This window comes from Accipiter gentilis, chromosome Z, assembly GCF_929443795.1.
Source record: "Accipiter gentilis chromosome Z, bAccGen1.1, whole genome shotgun sequence".
Lineage (NCBI taxonomy): Eukaryota > Metazoa > Chordata > Aves > Accipitriformes > Accipitridae > Astur > Astur gentilis.
Window position 1 is genome coordinate 49,637,536 of NC_064919.1, and position 23,879 is coordinate 49,661,414.

Sequence of the window (23,879 nt, forward strand, 5' to 3'; positions counted from 1 at the left end):
GTACAAGCCCTAAATTCAGGACATATTCCACAGCATAAAGAGTCATTAGAGAAATCATAGATTTATTTGGGAAGTATCAAATTTCTAAAGGTTTAGCATTAATAAGTGATTAAATGGATTAAACTGTGAAAGTTAAGAGTATGCTTTCATTTAAAGAATTCTGACTTAATATAACTAAAATACATAGCAATCATGTGACTGTTTCAGCAATAATAATGGATGCAACATCTTAAATTATTTTAATGAATCAGGTCTCTGCTGAACTGTATCTTAAATATAGATAACTTAGATACAGTTATCTTAAATAACTGTATCTATTTGCATACCTACTTTTCTATTTTAGGGACTGTTTTACCCATCACTTAGCAGCATGAGAATGCCTTCCATCTGTAATGCTGAAATACCTCCTGGAGTGCCTGGTTCTCTCTTACTGAGCCAAGGTCAAAGCCATAATCAAAATATAAATTTTTTCTGATTTACATTGATTGGTTCTGTTTTCCCTATGTTCAACTGTTTTATCTATTTAAGAATGATACCAGGTAACCCTTATTATGGTGAAAAATAATTTTTCTTTCTTATTTTTCCTTTTTTGTTTTCCTTTTAGTCTTTCTTCCTTTAAGGCAACTTTGTAGTCTTCTCTCCAAGAGATCAGCAGCTTTGGATTCGCCTAATTGGAAAGTTATTTCACTGCCAGATCCCCTGACCATGAAATAGCTTAGTATTAGTTCCTATGTGCTTTGCTCTGAGCTTTGCAATATACTTCATTTGAAAAGCTAAATTTGAAGGTTTAAACCTTAATCTTTATTTTTAACAAAGAAACTAATATTCTCACATTTATTCATGCAGTATTACTCATTAAGGACACATATATTCTGGAATCAAAATTGTTTGAGAAAGAATAGACTCAATATGTAATCAAAAGTCTAGTAGCCCAAAGTAGGCATTAGATTCAAGCTGTTAGGTTGTACTATGAAAATTACCCACCATCTATTTCTCCAGCATAGACCTCACCAAACATCATCCAGTAGGGCTGAAATACAATATCTCGTGCCAGAGTCCAAGAAGGAGGCTCCTCTGGTGAAAGGATTGCCTTTCGTGACACTCCAAAACTCAACAAGACTATGGCCATCATGACCACAATGTAGAACATGTTTGCTGTCTGGAAGACATGTTTGAATGAAAGAATTAGCTGTGTTAATGATATGTAAAGGAGACATACACTTTAGGGAAGAGTATTAATCACTGTTTTTACAAGTCAGAATATAAAACCAGGGCTAATAATCTAATATGCTGAAGGAAAAAAATAATAATTATTTCTATGACCTGGACTACCCAAGTATTTTATAGAGGTTAAAGTCACCCTGGACCAAAAAGGCCACAAGTCCTGCTTGCCTCTCAATTCCCTCTTAAGATCTTAAGCAAGATTTGAAAAATGCAGAGAACTTATGATGGTGCTTTTCCTCAGTAGTATTTCTTCCAAACTGAGAGCAAGAAATAGCAGTGAAAATTATTTTGCCTTCTAACACTGAATTGGAATTACTATGCAAGACAGAATATAAAAGCATTAATAAGATACTTCCCAATAACTGAGGGAAATTACAGTGGGAATCTGCAGATGTCCCTAAAGACTAAGCAGCAGTTCAGCAGCAGTTCTTATACCAAAAGAGAAAAAAAATTAACTTTGATCTCAGAGAAATTTTGCCTGCTAAAATGGGATATAATTATTTGAATCAAAATGTAAAATAATAATGAGACAGTTTCCAAGAGCTAGGGGAATTATCTACAGTAGCGAGCCCGTCTGCAAGACACAGTGATTTTTCTTTCTCCTATTATCAAGTTGGATCAGAAACTCAACTCAAATGCAACCCTTCTCTAAGGAACGAAGCAAAAATGGCTTTTGTGAATAAATTCAAATAATGAATAAATTAGAGAGAAGTGAAATTGATTTTGGTCAACTCACAAACAGAAAAAAGACATGGTATTTTCAGGTAATACATTCACTAGGAATTACTGGGTGACTTCTCCTTTGACCATCATTCTTTTCTGTCACTTCTGACCTTTATACATTTCTCAACAAATGCCTTAACTACAAAAATATTGCTCCAAAGCATAATACTTACCATTTTTCCAATCATTGTCAGGTATGGGCCAGCATGCTGATTCACAGCAAAAAGATCAAGGAGCCGAGCATACCAAAATATTATATCCAAGCAGTAAAGTAGCCTCCCTGCAGTTTGAACAGGAGGGTCGGACCAGCGCAAGCCAAAACCAATCATAAACAGGATGATAGCTATAGAATCAGTAAAATTCCAGTATTCAGAAACCCAAACCTTCACTTTTTGGCGGAATTTTCCAGGTTCTGAGATAAATACCTGAGTAGAATGTGGGAAAAACAAACAAACAAAGAAACTCCATTAAAATCACAGATACTTTCTTTAACCTTTTCTGTCTGAACTGTTTCATGATATTTGGGAATGTATAATTTTTTTCCTTTTTTTTTTTTTGCAGGCCTGTGTACTGCATATTGCCATTCACAGTTCATTGAGGTTTATACTTATAGTGTTGTATTGCTCAAGTATGCCATACCAAATAGGATAGCTCTTTCTAAGGAAAAATGGATTCTGAGCCTGAACCCATTCACTAAAGAGCACATTCCTCAGCACAAAAGAGCAGCCAATATAGAACTGTTATGCCTACATATCATTATAAATTAACAAGCATTTATTCTAGAGGAATGGTCACAACCTGCAACAGCCCTTTCAAAAGCCCCTAAGTCATGGAAAGTACTAATCTAACCTTGCTGATGGGAAAATAACGAATGCCTTTTCTTTCAGATTGAAAATATAAAGAAAGATCCTTGTATTCCACCAAGGACATGCTAAAAAAAGGACTGCTGGCAACTAGCAAGGTAAAGAATGAAATATTCAATCCCTGAACTGTGAGGTGCCCCAAAGGGATTTTAAGCTTCACTGAGCAAATGTGTGAAGTGGAATCTTTGGGACGCCATAAATAAAACCTTTGCACATTGTGCAAGTGAGGCCAATTATGCAGTGCTATGTAAGATCACACTGATAAGTACCAAGCAAAGGAGAGATTTTGAAATGTTACGCCCTCATTCTGCAAGAATTTATGCATATGAACACATTAATGTAAACAAGTGATCCTACTCAATACAGCTGGACTAACTCACATGAGGAACTAGTTGCAGGATCAGGGCCTAAGGCTTTAACAATTAGTTGATACAATCTAGAGAAACAGAGTCTTGCAATTATATAAAACAAGGCTCTCAGCAGTTAATTAGCTGCACGTGTAAGACACAGTGTCCTACAAAGTCTTTGCCAGCAGACCAGAACTAGTACATGGACAAAGAAAATCAAGTAGAAGACACGAATCTCAAAGTCTCCTATGAATGTTAATGCTAGAAGGAAGAGCTGAAGAGCTGATGTTTCCACTGTTCCACCATCAATACAATGCAACAGCACAACATTGATTTCCAAAGTGCTTGCTCTTTCACATTCAACTTTTTTTCTCAATTACACAATCCTTGTGTAGGTTTTTTCAATTTTATCTCATGCAGCCACAGAACTTGCATGTTTGTTCAAGCTTCAATATATTCCCAGTATTTCTGCTGCCCCTTGAAATCCTTCACCTCTCTCATACTGATGTCACAGTCTTCTGAGTGATCTGTTGTAACAGCATCCTTCACTCAGAACTGTGACTGCTTTTCTGCAGTTTTATTCCTCTAAAAGTACAGCATTTCAAATGTCATATAAAAGACAATTCACACTACTATTGTTTACTATGTGCTGATCCTACAGTGAAGATATGTCTGACCAGATACAATAATTTGGGAAACACATAGCTGCCTTTGTCCCCAACCTCAGGTTTGGATTGCAAGTTGTGTTCAGAAGCTTGGATCTAATCAACTGCAAATAATTGCAATTAATTTTGATTGGAATATAATTTTTCCACGTTCAGTGAAACCAGCACTAAAAGTTGATGGTGGGTTTTTTCCAGTTTTGTTTATAGAGGGTCAGTTAGACTTGATGGAGACCCATAGATTATTCTACATATAACACCTTTTAATTGATAACAATGTCCACGCTGAAAGTAAATATCTAAAGACAAATTCCATATACATTGTAAGAAACCTAATGGTCCAGTCAAAAAAATTAAGAAACCGATAGCATATGTCCATACATTCTGTATGGTATGTCTAAAATTTTTTATGATTTTAATATTTTGTACCAGCCGTGGAAACTGGTTTGCTGCTAGATGACTGTAAAGGTGAGATTTGGTAAATAATTATTAAAAAACTTATACTAACACTATGATTGAAACAATAGACAAAAGTGTAGCCAGGTAATTAACTAGTAGAGGTAGTTACTCATAAGTTTTACAGTTCTTTGCTCTTATGACTGGATGTTCCTGTACATTAGATAAGAATAATATTGAAACTGACCATATGTGACTGAAACCATGTTAAGCTCCAAGATCAAAGAACAAGAATGACGAACAAAGATTGAAGGTCAGCCAACAGAACTTCAAATGGGTCGGTGGTCACAAAAGCAGCCCTTCGACTCAAATGAAGAACCATTGCGCATGATCGGATGTAGGCAGTACTATGATAATCAGTCACAATAATTTTTATGTATATGTATACTAATCTGATTAATATGTAATTAGTTACTCCATAAAACCTGTTTGTGCTGAAGCTTTGGCATGCATGCTAGATGGAATTATGTCCTGTGCATCCAGCGCTGCAATAAAGAATGCCTGCTTTCTAAAACTCCAAAACAAGTCTTAGAGAGTTTCTTCAACTGACTTTTCAGTATCAAAACAGGTGCCTACACTGGGGCTCCAAATTTCAATTCAGCACAATCACTCTCAAGTGACTACACATTACCACTGGCTTTATACAGAAAAATAGAGCTTTAAGGACAAACTTTAAGATGCATTTTCAAAGCCCAAGTAATGGTCTTCAAACAAAAGACTTCTCAGAAATAAATGCCCTGTATAATTCTTTCCTTTGCTAAATTCTCTGCAAAAAGAATGCAGGATTTCACATTCTTCAGTTTAAGGTATTCTCTGGTTTATAATATATCCTCTGTAGTTGAGAAGTGTGAATGGAAAAGCTTACCTCCCTGACTTTTTCAATAGCAGTGCTGAAAACATAAATGATAACAAGCCACTCTTGCACACTTGGTCTTGGTTCCATCTTCACCAACACGGTGTAAGTGAAGAGCATGAGAAACGCCATGTATGCCATCTACAAAACACATGGTATATAATCCATATGCACAAAAATCTCTAACAAGTTTCTGCAAACATATTAACAGGTGATTAGCCTATTTATATGTATTCAAATGTCAGATTTTTGAACCCAAAATCTTTCCTCCAGTTCTCCAAAGTATTTTTATGGGAATATCCTTAAACATCATTTGGAAATTGGTGCTTTAGTCCTGAAAAAATGGGAGCAGAAGACAAACTATTGCAGTGCTTGTTCACCTAGGCCCCAAACCCATATATGAGACAGAATTTTATCTGCACAACCGTTACTTGAATGTAAAGGCAGTGCCATGCTTTTATCCTATCCTTCCATGGGAGCAAGTAACCATTCTCGAAGCTATAGGAATCACTGCTGGTTAATCAGTGCCTTCCAAAACACAGGAAGAACAGTATTAGGTGGAAAGCACATATTTTAAAGGTACCAGCACACGCTATAAATATATCTGAGATAATAGATTAACTTATAAAGCAGTCCTGTTAAAGGAGCAACATTTTATGTACATGGTGGTCTGACCCGACAGGCAGCCTGATCTTGAATATCCTAAGCTCTACTGACACAGGGCTAGTTACCAAAATTAATTTAATAAATGCATATTTCTCTATAGCAAATGATATCCTATATATTAATATTCACTCCTTCAGAAACAGTTCATAAAGAAAGGGACACGAATATCTGTGAGGTATTTAAGGCCAGCTTCAAATTTATTTCTACATGTGCAATTAACCACTGTAAAAAGCTGTGCTCAGGTTTTTCTTTAGTTCCTTATAATTGTTCTCTCTCTCTCTCTCTCTCTCTCTCTCTCTCTCTGCAGCTGCATGATTTTAGCAGAACCACTAAGTGGCTGCAAATCCATGCCAGGCAAAGTAAAAGCAGCATCAAGCAGTATTTGAAGGACCAAAGGAAGGTTTTGGCAATCTGAGTTCTAACATGATGACCAACCGTGTGAAACCAGAACTTGACAATTGGTGCGTTGTAGAACTCATAGATTTTTCTAGTGCCAGGCAGGTTTCCTTGTCCACCATCTACTTGGCTTTCATCAGACTTCTGGGCAACCTTCTCCACATCATAATCTTTCTTTAAAAGGAAACAGAATTTTAAAAGTAAGAAACCATGGTCTATGATTGCAAAGGTTGTGTCATGTTAGAGGGTAGACAGGCACAGATATTTAAGCTTTGTTCTGAATATACAAACCACTAGCGTAGCTTGATTTTGTCTGGTTACAGCCATCTCATTTGCAACAATTAACATGCACACTTTTCCACTATAAATACTCATTTAGAGTTTGCTCTTATGACCACAGGCAGTGGACTGGGCATCACCAGACCTGAATCCACTCCTGTTTCTGCCACACATTTCATTAAGTCTTTAAGCAAAGTCACTTAATCACTCTATGTCTCACTTTCCCCATCTGTGAAATACAGGTAAATAACAACTCCCAATATGACATAACTGTGTTAGCTAGAACTCCACTGACAACCGTGGCACATTCTGAAATAAGGGAATAAGCATCCCATTTCTATTTCTGCTCATGTATACAGTCGCACAGAAAATGTCAAGACAGTGAAATTCTAAATACAGAATCTAATTGCTTCCTTTGATGTATTGTATGCCTGATATGAAGATGAGGATGAAGTAAGTACTCTCTTGCAAAGATCTGCCTACAAAAAATACAGGTAACTTCTTTATTATGTTCAGTAAAATAAAAACAAAAAGGCAAACACACTTGATTCTGTATCCAAAGTTTGACATTTGTCTGAGTACCCCTCTGATTGCCACTGAAGCCTAAGAAGAATTGCAGACACAGAGCAGCGGGCAACTGACAAAACCAGAAGGTGCTTAAAGGAGTTTCCAGAGATGAAGGAGAGAGGCCTGGGGAAACGATAAATAGCTAATACTTGGGCAAGGCTGAGGGAACCAGACTACCTTGTTCAGTTTTGTTTCAATGCTGGCCAATTGCCTTAGCTAAAATCAATGCTAAAACCTACTGCTACTATACATCTGCAGTATAGAACTTTTATATGACATATTTACCCCTACTACACAACATTTCCTTGGGTTATCAGGGGAAAACTGATTTTTTTTTATCACACTAGACTCAGAGAAGTGCTAAACCAGAGAATTTGATACACAGAATCATCCCAGCATGTTAACACCAGATCCTCCGAGGTGAAGGAGAGAATTTGTCCCATGAAAGAGTGTAATTTCCAGCTGTAGCAGGTCACTGGAATTTATGACTTTGTGTGAAAGATGCTCTATATGGCACATGTACACTGTTGAAATTTTCTGTATATTCTTCTATAATACTTCATATCAGAGTATTTAAGAAAAAGCAGTAGCTCAGCCCTTTGTTTTAAACAACACTATATTAGATACAATCAGAAGTTAAGCTTATTGCTAGCACAGGAAGGAAGCAGCATGTCTGAGGCAGGTCAGAAAAGTGCTTACGCACATTGCTGTGTTGCCTTCTACCAGACTGCAGGTGGTGGTCCTACTGCAAATAATTACAATTGGCTTGTCCTCTGTATGATAGCTGTTACCTAACACCATAAAAAGCATTTTTGAACTGACTATATTAGACAGGCACTGCAGGATATAATGGCTTTGAGCATTTTTTTGCATCAGAGAGAGAAAACACAAGCGTGGCATTGACAAGCCTACCATGCTGCTGCAAAAGCCCTCAAAGACAATCTGCAGTCTTTCATTTTACACAAATTGAAAGTTAACTGAGAAGGTCCCAAGCAATCTACAATACTTATGCGCTGTAAGACAAGCAGAGCAAAAAAGACTGCCTGACAGCTCTCACTTGACAATCCCGTTTTCATTTGTTAGCACCTCACCAACATTTACCTCTTTGGATGGAAATTCTCTGTGTCTGCTGTCTACCTCAGACTGAAAACATTTGAAAATTTTCAGTTTAAGGAATGCTTTGTGGAGAATGAGAAAAAGAAAGGACAGGCAATTCTGCTTAGCGGAAGTCTGGGGGAATTCAAATCTTAAAAGGCAAAGACTTCACCTATGCTGGAGACTCCCCACAGACAGGCCTAAGAAGGACTTTTGCACAACCACAGGTCCCTGCAGAGTGTTCCAGGACTCGGTTCAGGTGACTAAACCAAAAGCACAGTGCTTCTCTTGTGCTTTAAATGGCATCTCTGCTAGGCTCAAGCGATGCAGGAGTAGAGATACTGTGTTTTTCAACAAGTAGGGCAGGAGCTAGACCTCTGGAAGGGCTATGGTGTAATTCAGGAAACAAAATCTGAAGGAGAGACTAAGCGTGAAGGATGGCCATGGAGAGGAGGAGAGGCTGCGGCTGAGACATGGGGCAGATGCTACTGGCCAGGCAGAGCAGAAGGAAGGAGTGAGCTGGAGAGGATGAGACCTGGCCTGCCTCAGTTCTGCTGTTTCCCTGCTTTGGACAGCAAAACTGGGCAACCTGAATTGAGTTTTATGGCTATGATTTTGTGTATGATATAAAAACATTCTTAGACTATTTGGTATACAAGATTGCATAGGTATTTATCTGCAGCTTGAATAGACTTTGTGCCCTAAAATAACTGCGTAACTGACGGATAATTATAATCTCATTATACTTCTGTGAGGTTGGGAAGGATTTTCTCATTATGACCAGCACAGAAATGACACCCAGGACAGATGAAGTGAATTGTCCAAGGTCACTTCAGTCTGTATCCAAAACAGGGATCAAATACCTACTTCCTGAGAACTGGGCCCTGACACTTCCAGCTGATCACCTTCTCCTCACTCCACAGGATTATACTGTGGTAAACAGACAGACCTTGACACATAAATGACTGAACATTGCAGACTAACCAGAGATAAGGCATCTTTAGTGCTGGTTGGGCTTTGATCCCCATGATACCATGTGAACTGGTGGAAGTCTTGAGACTGAGGTACATGAGACATTTCTGCCTTGCTTTTAAACTCCAGCATCAAGATGGTGGGAGGCAGGAGAATACTCATAATGACCTAAAAGAGAGATTCAGGAAATTAATTTAGCAGTGATAGCATACACCTGAGGCCATAGTCAGCCATGCACAAACCCAGTGCAATTCCATTGGCCTGGGAGGGAGCCACTGGTGTGGGGAATCTCTATCACACTCCTACAGCCTCCAAAGAAGTGTGTTGCTCTTGACTGTTTTGTGGCTTTGAAGAGTGTCATGGTATCTGGGATTACTTTAGATATGGCTCCCTATGACCAGAGGGCATCAGTAGCTGCCATCAGCAGCTCAGCTGGAGAACCAGCAATGCAGAGCAGTGAGAGCAGGTGGGGAGGAACTGAAGGTTGCTGACAGAATGGGAACAGCAAAAAAACCCTCACGAAATGCATTCTCCTAATGTCATCTCACAGCTGCTTTTGCAAAGAAGTAAACCAGAAGCAAGTACTGTCTTCCCATCTTTCTTTTCTCTCCCAGATGTGCACGTTTCAATCCATACTTAAGCACATTTGTCTGAAGCTGCATTAAAAATGTTCATAACCACAAAGACATGTATAAAGTATCTAAACAGCATCTAAATGCTCAGAAAAAGCTAAACTGATGTTACTTTAAACCAGGAGTTCTTCCGCATCTTCAGGCGTCCCATCCACATATCAGTCAGCAGCATCTGTGTGCAAGTATGGGATACGAAAGGCCGCAGCCCCACAGACACTGCTAGTTTTAAGCAAGTAGAGTTGCTCCAGTTTTTCAGTTCATAGGTCAGCAACTTCATGGCCATCTGCTCATTTTGTTTGAATGCTTTCTCCAGCACATCTAAGGCAAGCTGCCCAAATTCCCTAGAGCAGGAAGGAATTAACAGTTAAAATAACAGGGATCAGTCAAAAATCAGAATCACTGCTGCAAAGAGGTTGGTTCAAAAACGCCATTAACTAAAGTTCGGCTAACAATCTCAGTAAGTATGCCTTCTCCCATTTTTCCCATTGTTTTATCAAAGTATCTAGTGAAAAATAATTTGAGCAGTAAATCTATTTAGTCCTAATCACAAGGTTTAGGGTCCTTCTGTTTTCTAGAGGTTTTTTGTTTTATTTTGTTCTTAATCTCACTGAGCAATCAAAATGGACCTTACAAAGTTCTGTGTATTTCCTTCAACAACAGACTTATCACCACTGTAGGCAAGCATTGCAGGCAGTTGCAAAAGCCTCTTCTTTTACACTGGCTCTTAAAAATCTCTGTAAGTAAGGGACCTCAAGAAAGATACACCTTCCTTTAAGCTTTGGAGCTGCATGCAAAACAGGACAGTACATCATACTGTACTCTGAATCTGAGGCATGATGTCCACAAAGCATACAATATGTCATTAACAAGAAAAACTACTAGAAAGCACTAACATGAAACTATAAACTTGAAGAAAATTCTTGTTCTACCTCATTTTTTATTCACTCAGTTATTTCAGCATACATTTTTCTTTAGGTCTTACACAGAGCAGGATTTAAGCACTGATTTTAGTTTGCTCGTTACCACATTACAGATTTGAAAAATCCAACGCATGTGTGCCATATGGCTTTTTAACAAGTTGAACTGGAAGGGAGGCTGTAAGGGAAATTTCAATCTTCCACTTGATCATTTAGCAGACAGTGAGCTATGCATTACTCACTTATATTTTAATTTTCAAATATGCAACTAGATAACATGCTAATAGCTTTCCTTTAACTCGTGACCAGACTGCACACCAATACATAGGTCCATTATATAATATGAAGAGTGGGCAGCTGAAAGTATTTCTTCTACACTTTGTAGTCCACAGCACCACTAACCTTACAAATTCTTAGTGGATTAGGAAGATATCTAACCATTCTAAGCACTGCAGAACTTTATTAGCTGAAGTGAAAGGAGAACTCATACTTTGAGTACTTCTTGAGTTCTTCTGAAGTGTCATCCACCATGTTGCTCTGTTTAGCTTCATGTGCCATCGCCCTGTAGAGTTTACAAGCCACAACGGCTTTTACCATGGCTTCCTCTCCATGCTGCCAGAAGAACATTGCCATCCTTTGCCTTTTCATTAATACTGCCCAAACCAGGAGGTCGTTATAGGGGTAGATAAAGCCAGATGACTCATAATTCTCTGCAAAGTTTATATCCTCTTTTGATTTCTTCTTACACTTATGGAAAGCAGTGGATCTTTCCTATGAATTTGTTTTTCAAAAAGAAGAAAATCTCAATGAATGGTTGAGGTTCAGATTCATGTAAATAAAACTGTACACAAATCTGAATTGCAAGTACCAAACTATTTGACTGTTATAGATATTTAAATCATAAACCACAGCTAAGATCACATTCAGATTACCAATGCTAAGAAGCTGGTAACATTAGTGGAGGAAAACCACTCCTTGCTCTGTACCCATGCCACTCATAGCCTCCCCTTTTGGGCAGTCCCCAAACCCCTTGTTACCAAGATCCTACTTTCACTCTTTTCTTGTATTTGTGTCATGACAAGAGAAAAAGCAATCAGTAGACTGAAACACACACCATAGACTTTTGATACTTAAAGATTATTTTCACTCTTTGCCATACTTGTAATGTAAACTTGCTATACATTTTTGTCTGGATATTTCTCCATTAAAGGCAAAGAAAAAGTCTTACTGGTATAAGTCAAGTTGTCAAGTTGCTATCATGGTTTCATTTTGGCTCAGACTAATTCCAATAAAGCCATTTAAATTCATTCTGCTTTATGTTTTGTCTGTCAGATATACACATGTGGCCATCTTTGCTCTTTAACATTCTTTCTTTGAAAGAAAGTACTCTATCATAATTTTTCCAGATATCAGAACTGTATCTTTTCTTAGCAGGCTTACTATAGCTACTTTAATAAGCAATCATGAAGAAACATTAAGAAAGTCAAGAGAATTCCTACTGTTGCTTCCAAATAAGAAGAGTTTTCACCCATGCTTGATGCTCAGAAATTTGGTGATACTACATTTCAGTGAACAAAAGCTCTTAGCAACAAATGGATGGAAGCTTAAAAGTATCACAGGAGGAGTGTGAGCTTGATTTCAACATTAAAATTGCAAGACTTGTACTTCATGAACAGTGAGCAATAAAACATTGCTTCCACTGTAATTTAAGTAGAATTATGATAACTAACAGCCTGACCAACATATGTCTAAAATCCCTCAGTAAAATTATTAGCAGCCTAATATGTCCTAAGCAAAGTCTAGAATAATTAATTATATTACCTTGTATTTGTAAGGCTGTGCTGTTCTGAAGAACTGAGAATGCAAAGTACTTTCAGGAGATCCCATTCTGCTACCCGTTTGATTACTCTGATGAAGGGAATGAGAAAGGCTCTGGGAAAAGCTGGAGAACACTCTCTAGATCCAAAGGCATACCAAAAAACCACAAGGAAAGAAATGCAAATTAGAGATGAATTTTGCCTCTACTTATCTCTGATTGCAATGGTGCCTGTATAAACTGATGCTATTCAAAGACTAGTGAGTCAGCAATCCTATAACTACCACTGGAGCTTATACCATCACAGAAAAAATAGCCTGTGTCACACCTAATTTAAAAAATATATATTTTTCTGAATTTGAAAATATGAATTTTCAAATTAAAAATATTGATTTCCCCAATAGCATCTACCATCTACAACAACAACAGGGTTTGCACCAGATTGGAATCATCCAATCTGGAAGCTCTTCCAAGTGCCTACCCTTAATAAAGAGTGCCATAAGTCCTTTAAAAGACAGAAGTTCTCTGAACTTTTTGCTGATCATTTTCTCCAAAGAATGGCATGTCTAGCACACCTGGGCATTTTGTTCAATGTTGACTGAGCGGGAAGAATGTTACCAGCTGAATCACTAATGCTTTTCCCTGCAGTTCTAGTTCATGTGGTTTCAGCCATCCCTGTTAAGGTCAAATTTCACGAGGATACAGTGAAGGGTGTTACAACTGCTCAAATATCTCTTTTTAAACATTGTGTTAAGACAGTGACACACAGGAAGCTCTGTCTCTATGTTTCTGTTCACTCCAAGTAACAGTTTTCATTATTTCTTCTCATTTTCCCTGCTCACCCTGAGGTTCTTCTATTACTCATGAAAGCAGTACATGGAGACAAGGAGACATTTTTGTTGTTTGATTTTTAGCACATGGAAGTACTTTAATCAAAGTCCAGTTCCACTGTGAAAACTGGGGAGAATTCTTATGTAGTAAATCTGCTCCTTCTGTTGTTGGGAATTATATTCAGCTAATTTATTGAGAAGTTTAGGCTGTTTCCAAGTTAAAAGTCAACGGGGAAAATGCAAGTTTTGTTCTGAGGCAGTTTGTTTGTTTGTTTGTTTGTACAGGTGATGCTACAGAAATGCAGACATGGCACAATGTTGTGCTGTACAGTGAAACACCTCAAGCATCTAGAAGGTGCAGAACGGCATGCATACCCAAGCATAACCTTCTGCCTGCACAAAGCCACTGCATTATGGGTGCAGCCTGGCACATCGAGCGTGAGACTTCCCGTGTGATGACCAGTGCATCACGGAAAAAATTCTTCCAGGCAAACACAACTCATTGGCCTGGGGAGGAAGATGCACCACTAGCACTGAGCTGCTTCTAAAAGATAAAACATTTGCTCAAAACTCAGGTCAGGGATGTCCACGTTGCTCTTCACTATGCCATCCTGACATGCTCTAAGTCTAGTTCAGTGCCTGTTGAATTCAGTATTTCTGTGATGTGGTTCAAGGTGCAAGAGCAGAAACATGCAACTGCTTCGCAAAAGGGAAATGGTGGTTGGTACAGCCTTGTGGATCTTTACTCATGGATGACAGACAAAGAACACAACCTGGCTGCTGGACACAAAGGTAAATTTACTGAACTAACAGTTAATTTAACAATCACTGGTGGTCCTGGGGGGCAGGGAGTAGTTTGTGGAGAGATTTGTCTGTTTTATTTGCAACCTTTCCACAGTTGGCAAAGAGATTCATAAAACAGACAAGCGTGGTATTCATTTAACTGATACTCTTCAGACAAACCACAATAACAACCTCAGCTATTTTCAGGTGTCATGTTTTGGCTTTTCTTGGTGACCAGTAGTAGCCATTTCACAGAAGTTACCTTGTGTTTTCTGTAGAGATCATTGTAGAGAATTCGGAAATGCTTCCTTGTGTAGCTGCTCCGATAAGCTCCACCAAGGAGGTACTCTATCACCAGCCCAATATCAATCAGTGATATCTTGTAATCCAAGGAAAGGGTATTCTGAAACACCAAAGGTCACAAGCATTTCATGATGCTATTATACGCAACGTTGAACCATGTCAGAGCCCTACTACTATGAGAGGAGTCTGGAAGAAGGTGCAACTGAGAGCTCCTCCATCTGTCAGGAAAGTGCACACATTCATTAGGCATATGAAACTCCCCTAGGAGGAAGAACACAGGCACATCCACATTTTCAGTCTGAAAAGTGTGACATCTACAGTCCACTGCACCCATATTGCATAGGCACATATATTGTAATGTTCACAAGACCAGCTGCATTCAACAGTGGGGGTAATGTTTCTTCAGGTTAATCACCAACAGCCAGAGAGACTGATAAAAATCTTCTTCTCATAACAAGAGAAAACTAGCATGGTATGATTTGCTCATTAAACTAGTTCATTAATTAAAAATGAAGAAGTGGATGAAGCATGTATTTAATGTTGTAGAGTAATTCCTGGAGACTGGTAATCTCTTGTAGAGGGTCAAGGCTGTCATGACAACTAGGACAGCAATGGTACCTTCCGAGTTTCTCACTGCTTCTGTTTAAAGCACCACTGCTTCCCAATTTACCTCCACTGTCCTTCCAAGACACAGGATTTGTGAAAAATTCTCTGAAGAACAGATTATTTTCCATGCAGATTTTAAAGATTATTGGTAAAACCTTAAACTACAAATCTTTGAAGTGAAAAATGGGCTTGCACATAGATGGCAACAGAGGCACTAAGTATTCCTAGTGGTGTATGCCTTTCAGACTGTGAAAAGTCATTTAACTCAGTAGACTGAGGTTTTTTTCAACAGACTTTAGTGTACAGTACAGGTAAGGTAAGTACAGCCAGGTAAGGTCACCCAGCCCTGGGGAACAGAAGGCACCAACAAGCTGAGCACTCTGGGGCAAAAGCATGTCTCACAGGATAGAGCTTGCCAGCTCTGTCATTGAGAGTCAGGCAAGTGTTTCTGACTACCTATACTTGTAGATACTTCTCTGTACTAAAAAGCATATTTTATGAGGGCAGACTGCAGTGTATCTCCATTCAAATGTACCAGCAGCAAAGCTGGTCACACTAATTGAGAAAATATTCAGAAATCCATGGTCACATCACTCTGGTGACTGTCCTAGCTACTGTGTTACCATATTTCATAAGACTGCAACTGCACAACTCATTCACAGAGCACTTACACATACTTACAGAAGCTCAGGTGAAAAAGGCTTTTCAACATTTAGACCTGTTTGCAGGTCCCGAAGTGAGTTTAGCCTAACCAATGGTGTATAAAGTTTTGAAATTGTGCACCCATTTTCTACCTAAATTCTACTATTCCATTCCAAGTGTCAAAAGCTTCCCTTTAGATCACACCCTGAGTTCTCCCAGTGTCCTGAGATGTAACCAGGCCATGTGTTTTAGGAGAGGGGTCACACCAAGGAGCAAATCACTTCAGTATCAGCGAGAAAGGCAGATTTCTCAGCCTGGAAAAGTCCAATATATTTTCAACACTGAGTTCTTCCAGATCTGTCACATAAATTAGACCTCAAATATGTCCATCAGTATGGGAACACACAAACAATAGCTTGCTATGGAGACCAGAATACCCTACACCTATCTAAGAACCATCAATGGGATTGACATGAAAGTCACCCACAATAAGAAAATAATACCAGAAATCCCACTACTTGAGACCACAAAACTCTGCAAACAGTCAGACTTACCATTTTATTTTATCTTAGCATTCATACCCTAGAAAGAAACAGCAAATTAATCTAGTTTTGGATCTAGGCATCTCCTGAAGTGGAGAATAAACGCAGAAAGAACAGCTCATCCCTTCCTGGCTAAGCAGTGCTGCGAGGTACAATAGATAACAGAAACACGAAATAAATTAACTGTGTAGCTAAATAACAAGGCTGCCACTAAACTACTAACAGAGCCAGTGCTCCATGAAGTAGTCATCCACTGCCACCTTCTGTTCTCCTAGGCACCGCAGCACATTAAAATAATATTATATCTTGTCACAGTATCTTTTTGTTACTGCTCAACAAGGAAAGACTTTTTTAGCTTTGGGGAAAAAAAGAAAACCTTAAAGCAATAAGCATAATTACTGCACTAATTACTAAGTCTTTTGTACTATCACTTCATAATGTCACTTTAGTACCTTGAGAAAGAGAGTCTGATCTACACAAACTGCTTGGCTTTGAAACTAAGGTACAGGACCCTTGGGAGCACTCAGTAGTAGTATGCTAGTTAATTGCTTAGGGGGATCAGTGGGATGAAGATAAAACCACTTAGTAGATATAGAAGAGTAGTAACGAACCCATCACTTCTACTCCTAAAATTCCCCTGTATTACCTAACAGCAATGCACCAGTGGACACTGAAGTTCTAAACTACCATTTTTGCTCCCCAGCCTTTTCTATATCTATTACCTGTTTCACATCTCGAACTAGGTGATGCAAAAGTAGATTTGATGGTCCTTGTTTCTGTGGTGTGAAAAGAGAAGACAGTAAACAAACATGTCAACCTACCTTAGAAAATCTGTATAGTAAAAGAAAGCAGCTAGAAGATAGTTGGCATAAGCTACTATGATTCAAACTCTCCCCACTCAAACTCTCCCCACAAACCTCTTCAAAAACATTTCAACACTGATCTCCAATATCTCTACTATCTTAACTCTTGACATATTCTAGAAAGAAGTTGGTATCACTTTGGTTTAACAACATATAATTTTCAGCAAGATAAACATGTATCACATACCAGACTAAAATCAGAACACATTTCTCATAAGCTTCAGGTAAGTACTGAGCCTGGTTCATGTCAATGAATTGAAAATAAAAAGCTGTGACACCAATCCAAAAATCCAATATGACACACAAAAATTATAAAAATCTGTTAATTTTCAATTTTTTTCAAAAATCCTTCATAAAAATTTGGCCTAACTATCAAATCTCTTAAGCAAAACAGAATTCTTACCTAAAGTTGTACACTGGGATTTCAAATACTCACTGTATTGTAGAGTTCTTCCAAACGAGATATGGTAAGAAAACGGTGCATGTTCACTCCATGCTCTATTAACAGCTTCACAAAATCCACACGGTCCATCACTAAAGCATCCAGCATTGCCTGTTCCAATGCACCAACCTCCAGAAGGACAGAGATGAAGGAAAAGCTTAGAAAATTATTAACTTCTTTTGGAAATAAATAAAACACTCCTGAACAGCTAGGGATCTCTTTACCACAATGATTTGCCTTTCCGTATACTTTAAGTGCACAGTACAAAAGAAAAATATGCTGGAGGAAGCATCTGTGTAAAAAATCCAACAGAGAGGGGGAGTAAAACTGAGTCTCCATAAACCCAACGTATGTAGAGACTTCTACAAATCTAACTTTACAACCAGACTCTGATAATACATTCCCTACTCTTTAATTCACTTCAGAAGCTAATGTATGATAATGCAGGGGGTGGAGGGAAGCCTTTCATTTTTTACATATGACAAAAGCCATTTCAAGGTACTGTATTTCAAGATCTCTCTATAGAACTTGAAGTTCTTTAAAGCAGACTTCTTTTCAAATATGACAGAGAATCTGCATTAGGATACACTCTCTCAAAGACACCACGAAGCAGAGCTCTACCTACAACAGTGTCCAAATGGTGAAAGCACTCTACTCATGGCACTTGCACAGAGCTCAGCAGAATATCTACATGCAAAATAGCAAAGGAGTTGGACATATGAGGTTCATATAAATCCATATAAAGAATTTCTACAGAACACATAAGCACGGAAAACACATGGGGGTAAGCAGAGTGAGGATTCTGGCACACAAATGGGGCAGGTACTAGTGCTAACTTGGCACTTGAAGTTAGTCGTTCCATGTACGTATTTATGTTTGGCGGAAGTGATATTAAAAGACGACCAATAAATGTTACAGAATTGTCCCATGTGAAAAGAAAACTTGTGTACTGTTCCTGAATTATTGGTGTTTCTTCCAGAAATATCTCAAAGTGACCATTCTTGTATTAAATTTCCTCGTGCAGTCATTCCTCGTGCCAGCAGTGTGTCTAAAGAGGTTTATACAGCTATCTGGTAATTACTAAAATGACATTTATTGTTGTAAAGTCTGTTTGAGACTGAGCTGACATTTAAGCAGAAACACAGAGCTGGTTACAATCTCTACCTTCTGAAATTTGAGGACCAGACTTCTAGAAAGAAATGGCCACAATCTGTGCATAATTGTGCATATTTCCTTAAAAGACTTAAATAGACAGAAAAATACTAAGACTACATGGAAAATTGCCTAAAAATTGCTGCTTAAATATCTAATTCAGAATTTCAACACACAACCACAATAACCATGCACAAACTGTAGACCCTGACAGTCAGAGGGGTACTCATCTTTAATCAAGAAAGCAACTAAGTCAAAAGCAAACTTTAAAACTGCACCTGTGCATTTTTTTTTTATTATTATTATTTTTTCTTCTTTACAAGGCATGAAGAAAATAGTGTTATTTCAGATTTTTTTCCTGCTTAGTCAAAAGAAAAACTTCCAGGAATATATGTCATTCTAATTTTTGCTTGGAGAAGCAGCAAGAGATGTAAGGCTTGTTTATTACGAGCTCTTTACATCTTACTTGAAGGGGAGAACATACTCATTATCTGACAATGACTTTTCATTCAAAATGGTGCTGAACAATTGCACTGAAATAGATATGAACTGGTACATAGATCTTTTTCAAACAGAAGCAGAGGAGTGAGAGTAGGGGGACTGCCAGTGAATCTGTAAGGCCAGAGGATGATCCAGGTATAAAATAAATATGCAAGGAGATAAGGCTATTGCAGAAATGGTAAATTAATTCATTGCCTCACTGCTCACCACAGAACATGTTAGGAATGGTCCTACATCAAAGCTATTCTTTATGGTAGACAAATCTGAGGAACTGTGTCAAATTGAAGTGTCAGTAGAAAAGATTATAGAAGTCATCCGTAAAGTGGTAGCAAATTGTCAGGACCAGGTGGTTTCCAACTTAAGAGTTCCCAGGGTACTGAAGTGTAGCTGAAATCAGCCCCTTTAACAGCAGAACGGAAGATGGTAGAAAATATAACAATTGTTAAAAAAGATAAAGGAGTCTGCAAGTTGTTAAAGTATGGCATAACAATACAGTTAGAACTTTGTAAGGACAAATATAATGAAATTACAATAATAAATAGCAATATAGGTAAATACAGCAGAGTAAGAGGAAGCAAGGTGGCTATTTTGTAGAATAAAATCAGAACTCTACCAGAATATTAGCAGGGACAATGAGGATAAGGCTGTCCTATTGATAAAGTATGCTTGTATCTCCACAAAAGCTTTTGATGATGGCTTTCTTGAAGGACTTCTAAACAAATTAAGCTGCACAAGGCAAAAGGTCCTCCAATTGTTTGATAACTGATCAAATGGTAGGGAAAAAGATTATTAATGGTGGTAGGAGACCAAGAAAATCCGACATATTGAATACTGACTTGACAACACTTGCTGATGATACAGAAATACTCATCATAATAAAACTGATTGGAAGGAGGTACAGAAAAATCTCATAATATGGGCTAACCAGCCAAAAAAGCAGGTAAAATTCAATATTAGTAAATGTGAAATAACATGCATTTGGGAAACAACCCTACCCACATGTCAGTCTTGAAATAATTCAGAAAAAATGTTAGTAGATGTATCTTCTGAAAGCATGAATGTAATTGGATGTAAGTTGGAAACACATAAAAAAGGCATACAGACTACTAGGATTTATACTTAGATGAGTACAGAATAATCTATAAAATGTTTGTATTTCACTAAATATCTCAATGAAGAACTCCATATCTTGAATACTGGGTACAGTGCTAGTCTGCCTATCCCAGAAGATGACTGACACCTAAAAAAGTACACAGAAGAGCAGAAAAGAATGTCAGAAATACGGAAAAACTGAACAGATAATCACAGGTAATTGGGAAAGCCAGGAGTGAAGTGGGGGGACTATGCGACAGTTCTTTAAAATCTTCTGTGTCAAAGAGGAGGGGACTAGGATAATGTTATTTGTTACTTCCCATACACATAGAATCACAGAATCATTTAGGTTGGAATAGACCTTTAAGATCATCAACTCCAACTGTAAACCTAACACTGCCTAGACCGCCACTAAACCACATCCCTAAGCACCACATCCACACATCTTTTAAACATCTCCAGGTATGGTCACTCAACCACTTCCCTGGACAGCCTGTTACAGTGCTTGACAATCCTTTCAGTGAAGACATTTTTCCTAATATCCAATCTAAACCTCTCCTGGCACAACTTGAGGCCATTTCCTCTTGTTCTATGGCTTGTTACTTGGGAGAAGCGACCAACACCCACCTTGTTACAACCTCCTTACAGGGAACTGTAGGGAGGAATAAGGTCTTCCTTGAGTCTTCCATTCACCAAGGAACAGAAGGCATCAGATGAAAATATCAGGTAGCAAACAGCCACTGAAATTTATCATTCTCAGTTTAAGATCTCTCTATTTAGTAAAGCCTTTGACACTGTTTCCCACAGCATTCTCCTGGAGAAACTGGCTGCTCATGGCTTGGACGCACATACCCTTCACTGGGTAAAAAACTGACTGCATGGCCAGGCCCAAAGAATTGTGATTGAATGGAGTTAAATTCAGCTGGCAGCCGGTCACAAGTGGTGTTCCCCAGGGCTCAGTATTGGGCCCAGTTGCGTTTAATATCTTTATCAATGATCTGGATGACGGGATCAAGTGCACCCTCAGTAAGCCTGCAAACACCAAGCTGGGTGGGAGTATTGATCTGCTTGAGGGTAGGAAGGCTCTACAGAGGGATCCAGACAGGCTGGATTGATGGGCAAAGGCCAACTGTATGAGGTTCAACAAGGCCAAGTGTCGGGTCCTGCACTTGGGTCACAACAACCCCATGCAATGCTACAGGCTTGGGGAAGAGTGGCTGGAAAGCTGCCTGGAGGAAAAGGACCTGGGGGCCAGCTGAACATGAGCCAGCAGTGTGCCCAGGTGGCCAAGAAGGCCAATAGCAGCCTGTATATGTATATAGTATCAGAAATAGTGCAGCCAGCAGGACTAGGAAAGTCATCATGCCCCTGTACTCAGCACTGGTGAGGCCGCACCTCGAGCACTGTGTTCAGTTTTGAGCCCCTCACTACAGGAAAGACATTGAGGTGCTGGAGTGTGTTCAAAGAGCAACAAAGCTAGTGAAGCATCTAGAGAAGAAGTCTACGAGGAGCGGCTGAGGGAACTGGGGTTGTTTAGTGTGGAGAAAAGGAGGCTGAGGGGAGACCTTATCGATCTCTACAACTACCTGAAAGGGGTTTGTAGCAAGGTGGGTGCTGGTCGCTTCTCCCAAGAAACAAGCGATAGGACAACAGGAAACAACCTCAAATTGTGCCAGGGGAGGTTTAGATTGGATATTAGGAAAAATGTCTTCACTGAAAGGATTGTCAAGCACTGTAACAGGCTGCCCAGGGAAGTGGTTGAGTGACCATCCCTGAAGGTATTTAAAAGATGTGTAGATGTGGCACTTAGTGACATGGTTTAGTGGTGGACTCGGCAGTGTTAGGTTTATGGTTGGACTCAATGATCTTAAAGGTCTTTTCCAACCTAAATGATTCTATTATTCTATTCTATGAACCTATGATTTTATTATTATATCATTTATACTAATTCACCAGTCAAAGCAAGTTTCACCTGCCATACCTCTAACAGAAATGCGAAGGAATTATGCAGACTTACAGGCCTTGCCAACATATGTCTTCAATGATAAAAATGGCAAAAACATAATGCTTTTCTCTTACTCAAATATTATAGCATTTGAAGCAGTAAGATAGATGGTGTCCCCCTTTCTTTAATATCTTACACAGATGTACTTCAATAAAGCTCATCAAGAGTTCACAGCAGAGTTGTTGAAGACAAAAAACTAAATAAACACAAATAAAAAAAATATGTGCTATAATACAATGAAAGAAGACATTGGGAAAAATAAATTGTCCTCAGAGTTAAAATGTAACAGAGTATCATAAAAAAAATAATCATAAAGGCAAAAATATATACACGTCATTTTGTGTACAGAAATCTTTTCTATATTCCATAAAAACAAAAGTCTGTTGGACAGAAATACTGTTATGGGTATAAAGTCAAACACTCAAAAGTTATCAGCTAATTGATCACCATGAATAATGGTACAGTTATTCATTGCTCAATCATACACTATGTTTCCCCAGAGGGCATAGTATTATTGAGTTTATAGAGTGAATGATGCTTTCTTAGCAGGGAGTTATTCAACACTTTGTTCTAACATCATTGTTCCAGGCTTGATACATCCGTTATTATTCACACACTGTTCAAATCCTGAAAATGAAACCAGCAATTTCCTTCTTTGCCTTTCAGTCGGCACTCAACACCATTTATTTTTACCAAGTTTTGTGCAAGAACATGACATGATCATCTGCACTGCACAGATAGTGAACTGAGCCCAAAGAGGCAACAACAATAACAAAATCCTTTAATTCATGGATGTCTAATTGTAGACATCTCAGGCATAGTCCTCCATGTATTCAGCCTTATACACCACAGGAAAATACAGATTGGTGATCAATAAATTCAGCTTTCTTGTTGTGTCAAACAACCAGCTGAGGTCACTCAAAAAAAATATACCCACTGTCCCTTTTCCAAAATTTACATTGTAAAGAAGAAAAGGTCTCAGGATTGGAAAAATCAACCTTGTAATTCTTGGAAGCAAAAAATTTTGGAAGCATTAGAAAAAATTTCTTGAAGAAAATATTTACTCTTATAACAAACAGAAATAGCATGTGTTGAGGCACATACAGTTTTATATTTATGATCTCTAAAAATCCCTCACTTAGGGAGGGTTATACTTAAATACTGGATTACATCTGAAAACTTGAAAAACACAATTATAGGACTGATTCAATTGCTACTGTATGTTCTTTCACAAGCATACAGTTAATGTGGGTCTAAATCATGGCTTGCCTTGACTGCAGCTATTCCTAAGAAACAATATCTGAAATAATGCCATGATGCCACATTACCACAGTTAATTCTACTTTATTTTACCTGGTAACACCATAAAGGACCGTGATTTCTGTATTTCTGTTTAAAACTGGGAAAACAGAGGCAACACTCATTTCGAGTTTAGTCCTTTGGCAAAAGAGTACTCTGGGCTACAATGAAATATCCTCGACCACTGATGACTGTCAACACAGGCTTGAGGAATACAGATCCAGAAGGACCACTGAAACTACTTGGAAAAGCTAGCAGCAAAAACTACAGGAATTATAGGTATCACCTTTTCTCTGGGGAAACAAATGTGATTTTCCATCTGATGCACTCTGCAGTTGAATACTTCACAAT

General features: G+C 38.4%; 1 protein-coding gene across 1 annotated transcript in view; it reads right to left on the minus strand.

The window, feature by feature from the left end:
• TRPM6 (transient receptor potential cation channel subfamily M member 6) overlaps positions 1-23,879 on the minus strand; it is a 73,770-nt gene that overhangs the window by 14,853 nt on the left and 35,038 nt on the right. The window contains exons 13-23 of the mRNA XM_049795470.1: positions 17,474-17,608; positions 16,897-16,950; positions 14,344-14,484; positions 12,474-12,608; positions 11,143-11,423; positions 9,848-10,076; positions 9,116-9,271; positions 6,230-6,364; positions 5,141-5,269; positions 2,121-2,372; positions 985-1,159 (exon numbers count right to left, since the gene is read on the minus strand). Of these exons, the coding sequence (XP_049651427.1) occupies positions 985-1,159; positions 2,121-2,372; positions 5,141-5,269; positions 6,230-6,364; positions 9,116-9,271; positions 9,848-10,076; positions 11,143-11,423; positions 12,474-12,608; positions 14,344-14,484; positions 16,897-16,950; positions 17,474-17,608 (1,822 nt within the window). The remainder of the gene's footprint in view (positions 1-984; positions 1,160-2,120; positions 2,373-5,140; positions 5,270-6,229; positions 6,365-9,115; positions 9,272-9,847; positions 10,077-11,142; positions 11,424-12,473; positions 12,609-14,343; positions 14,485-16,896; positions 16,951-17,473; positions 17,609-23,879) is intronic.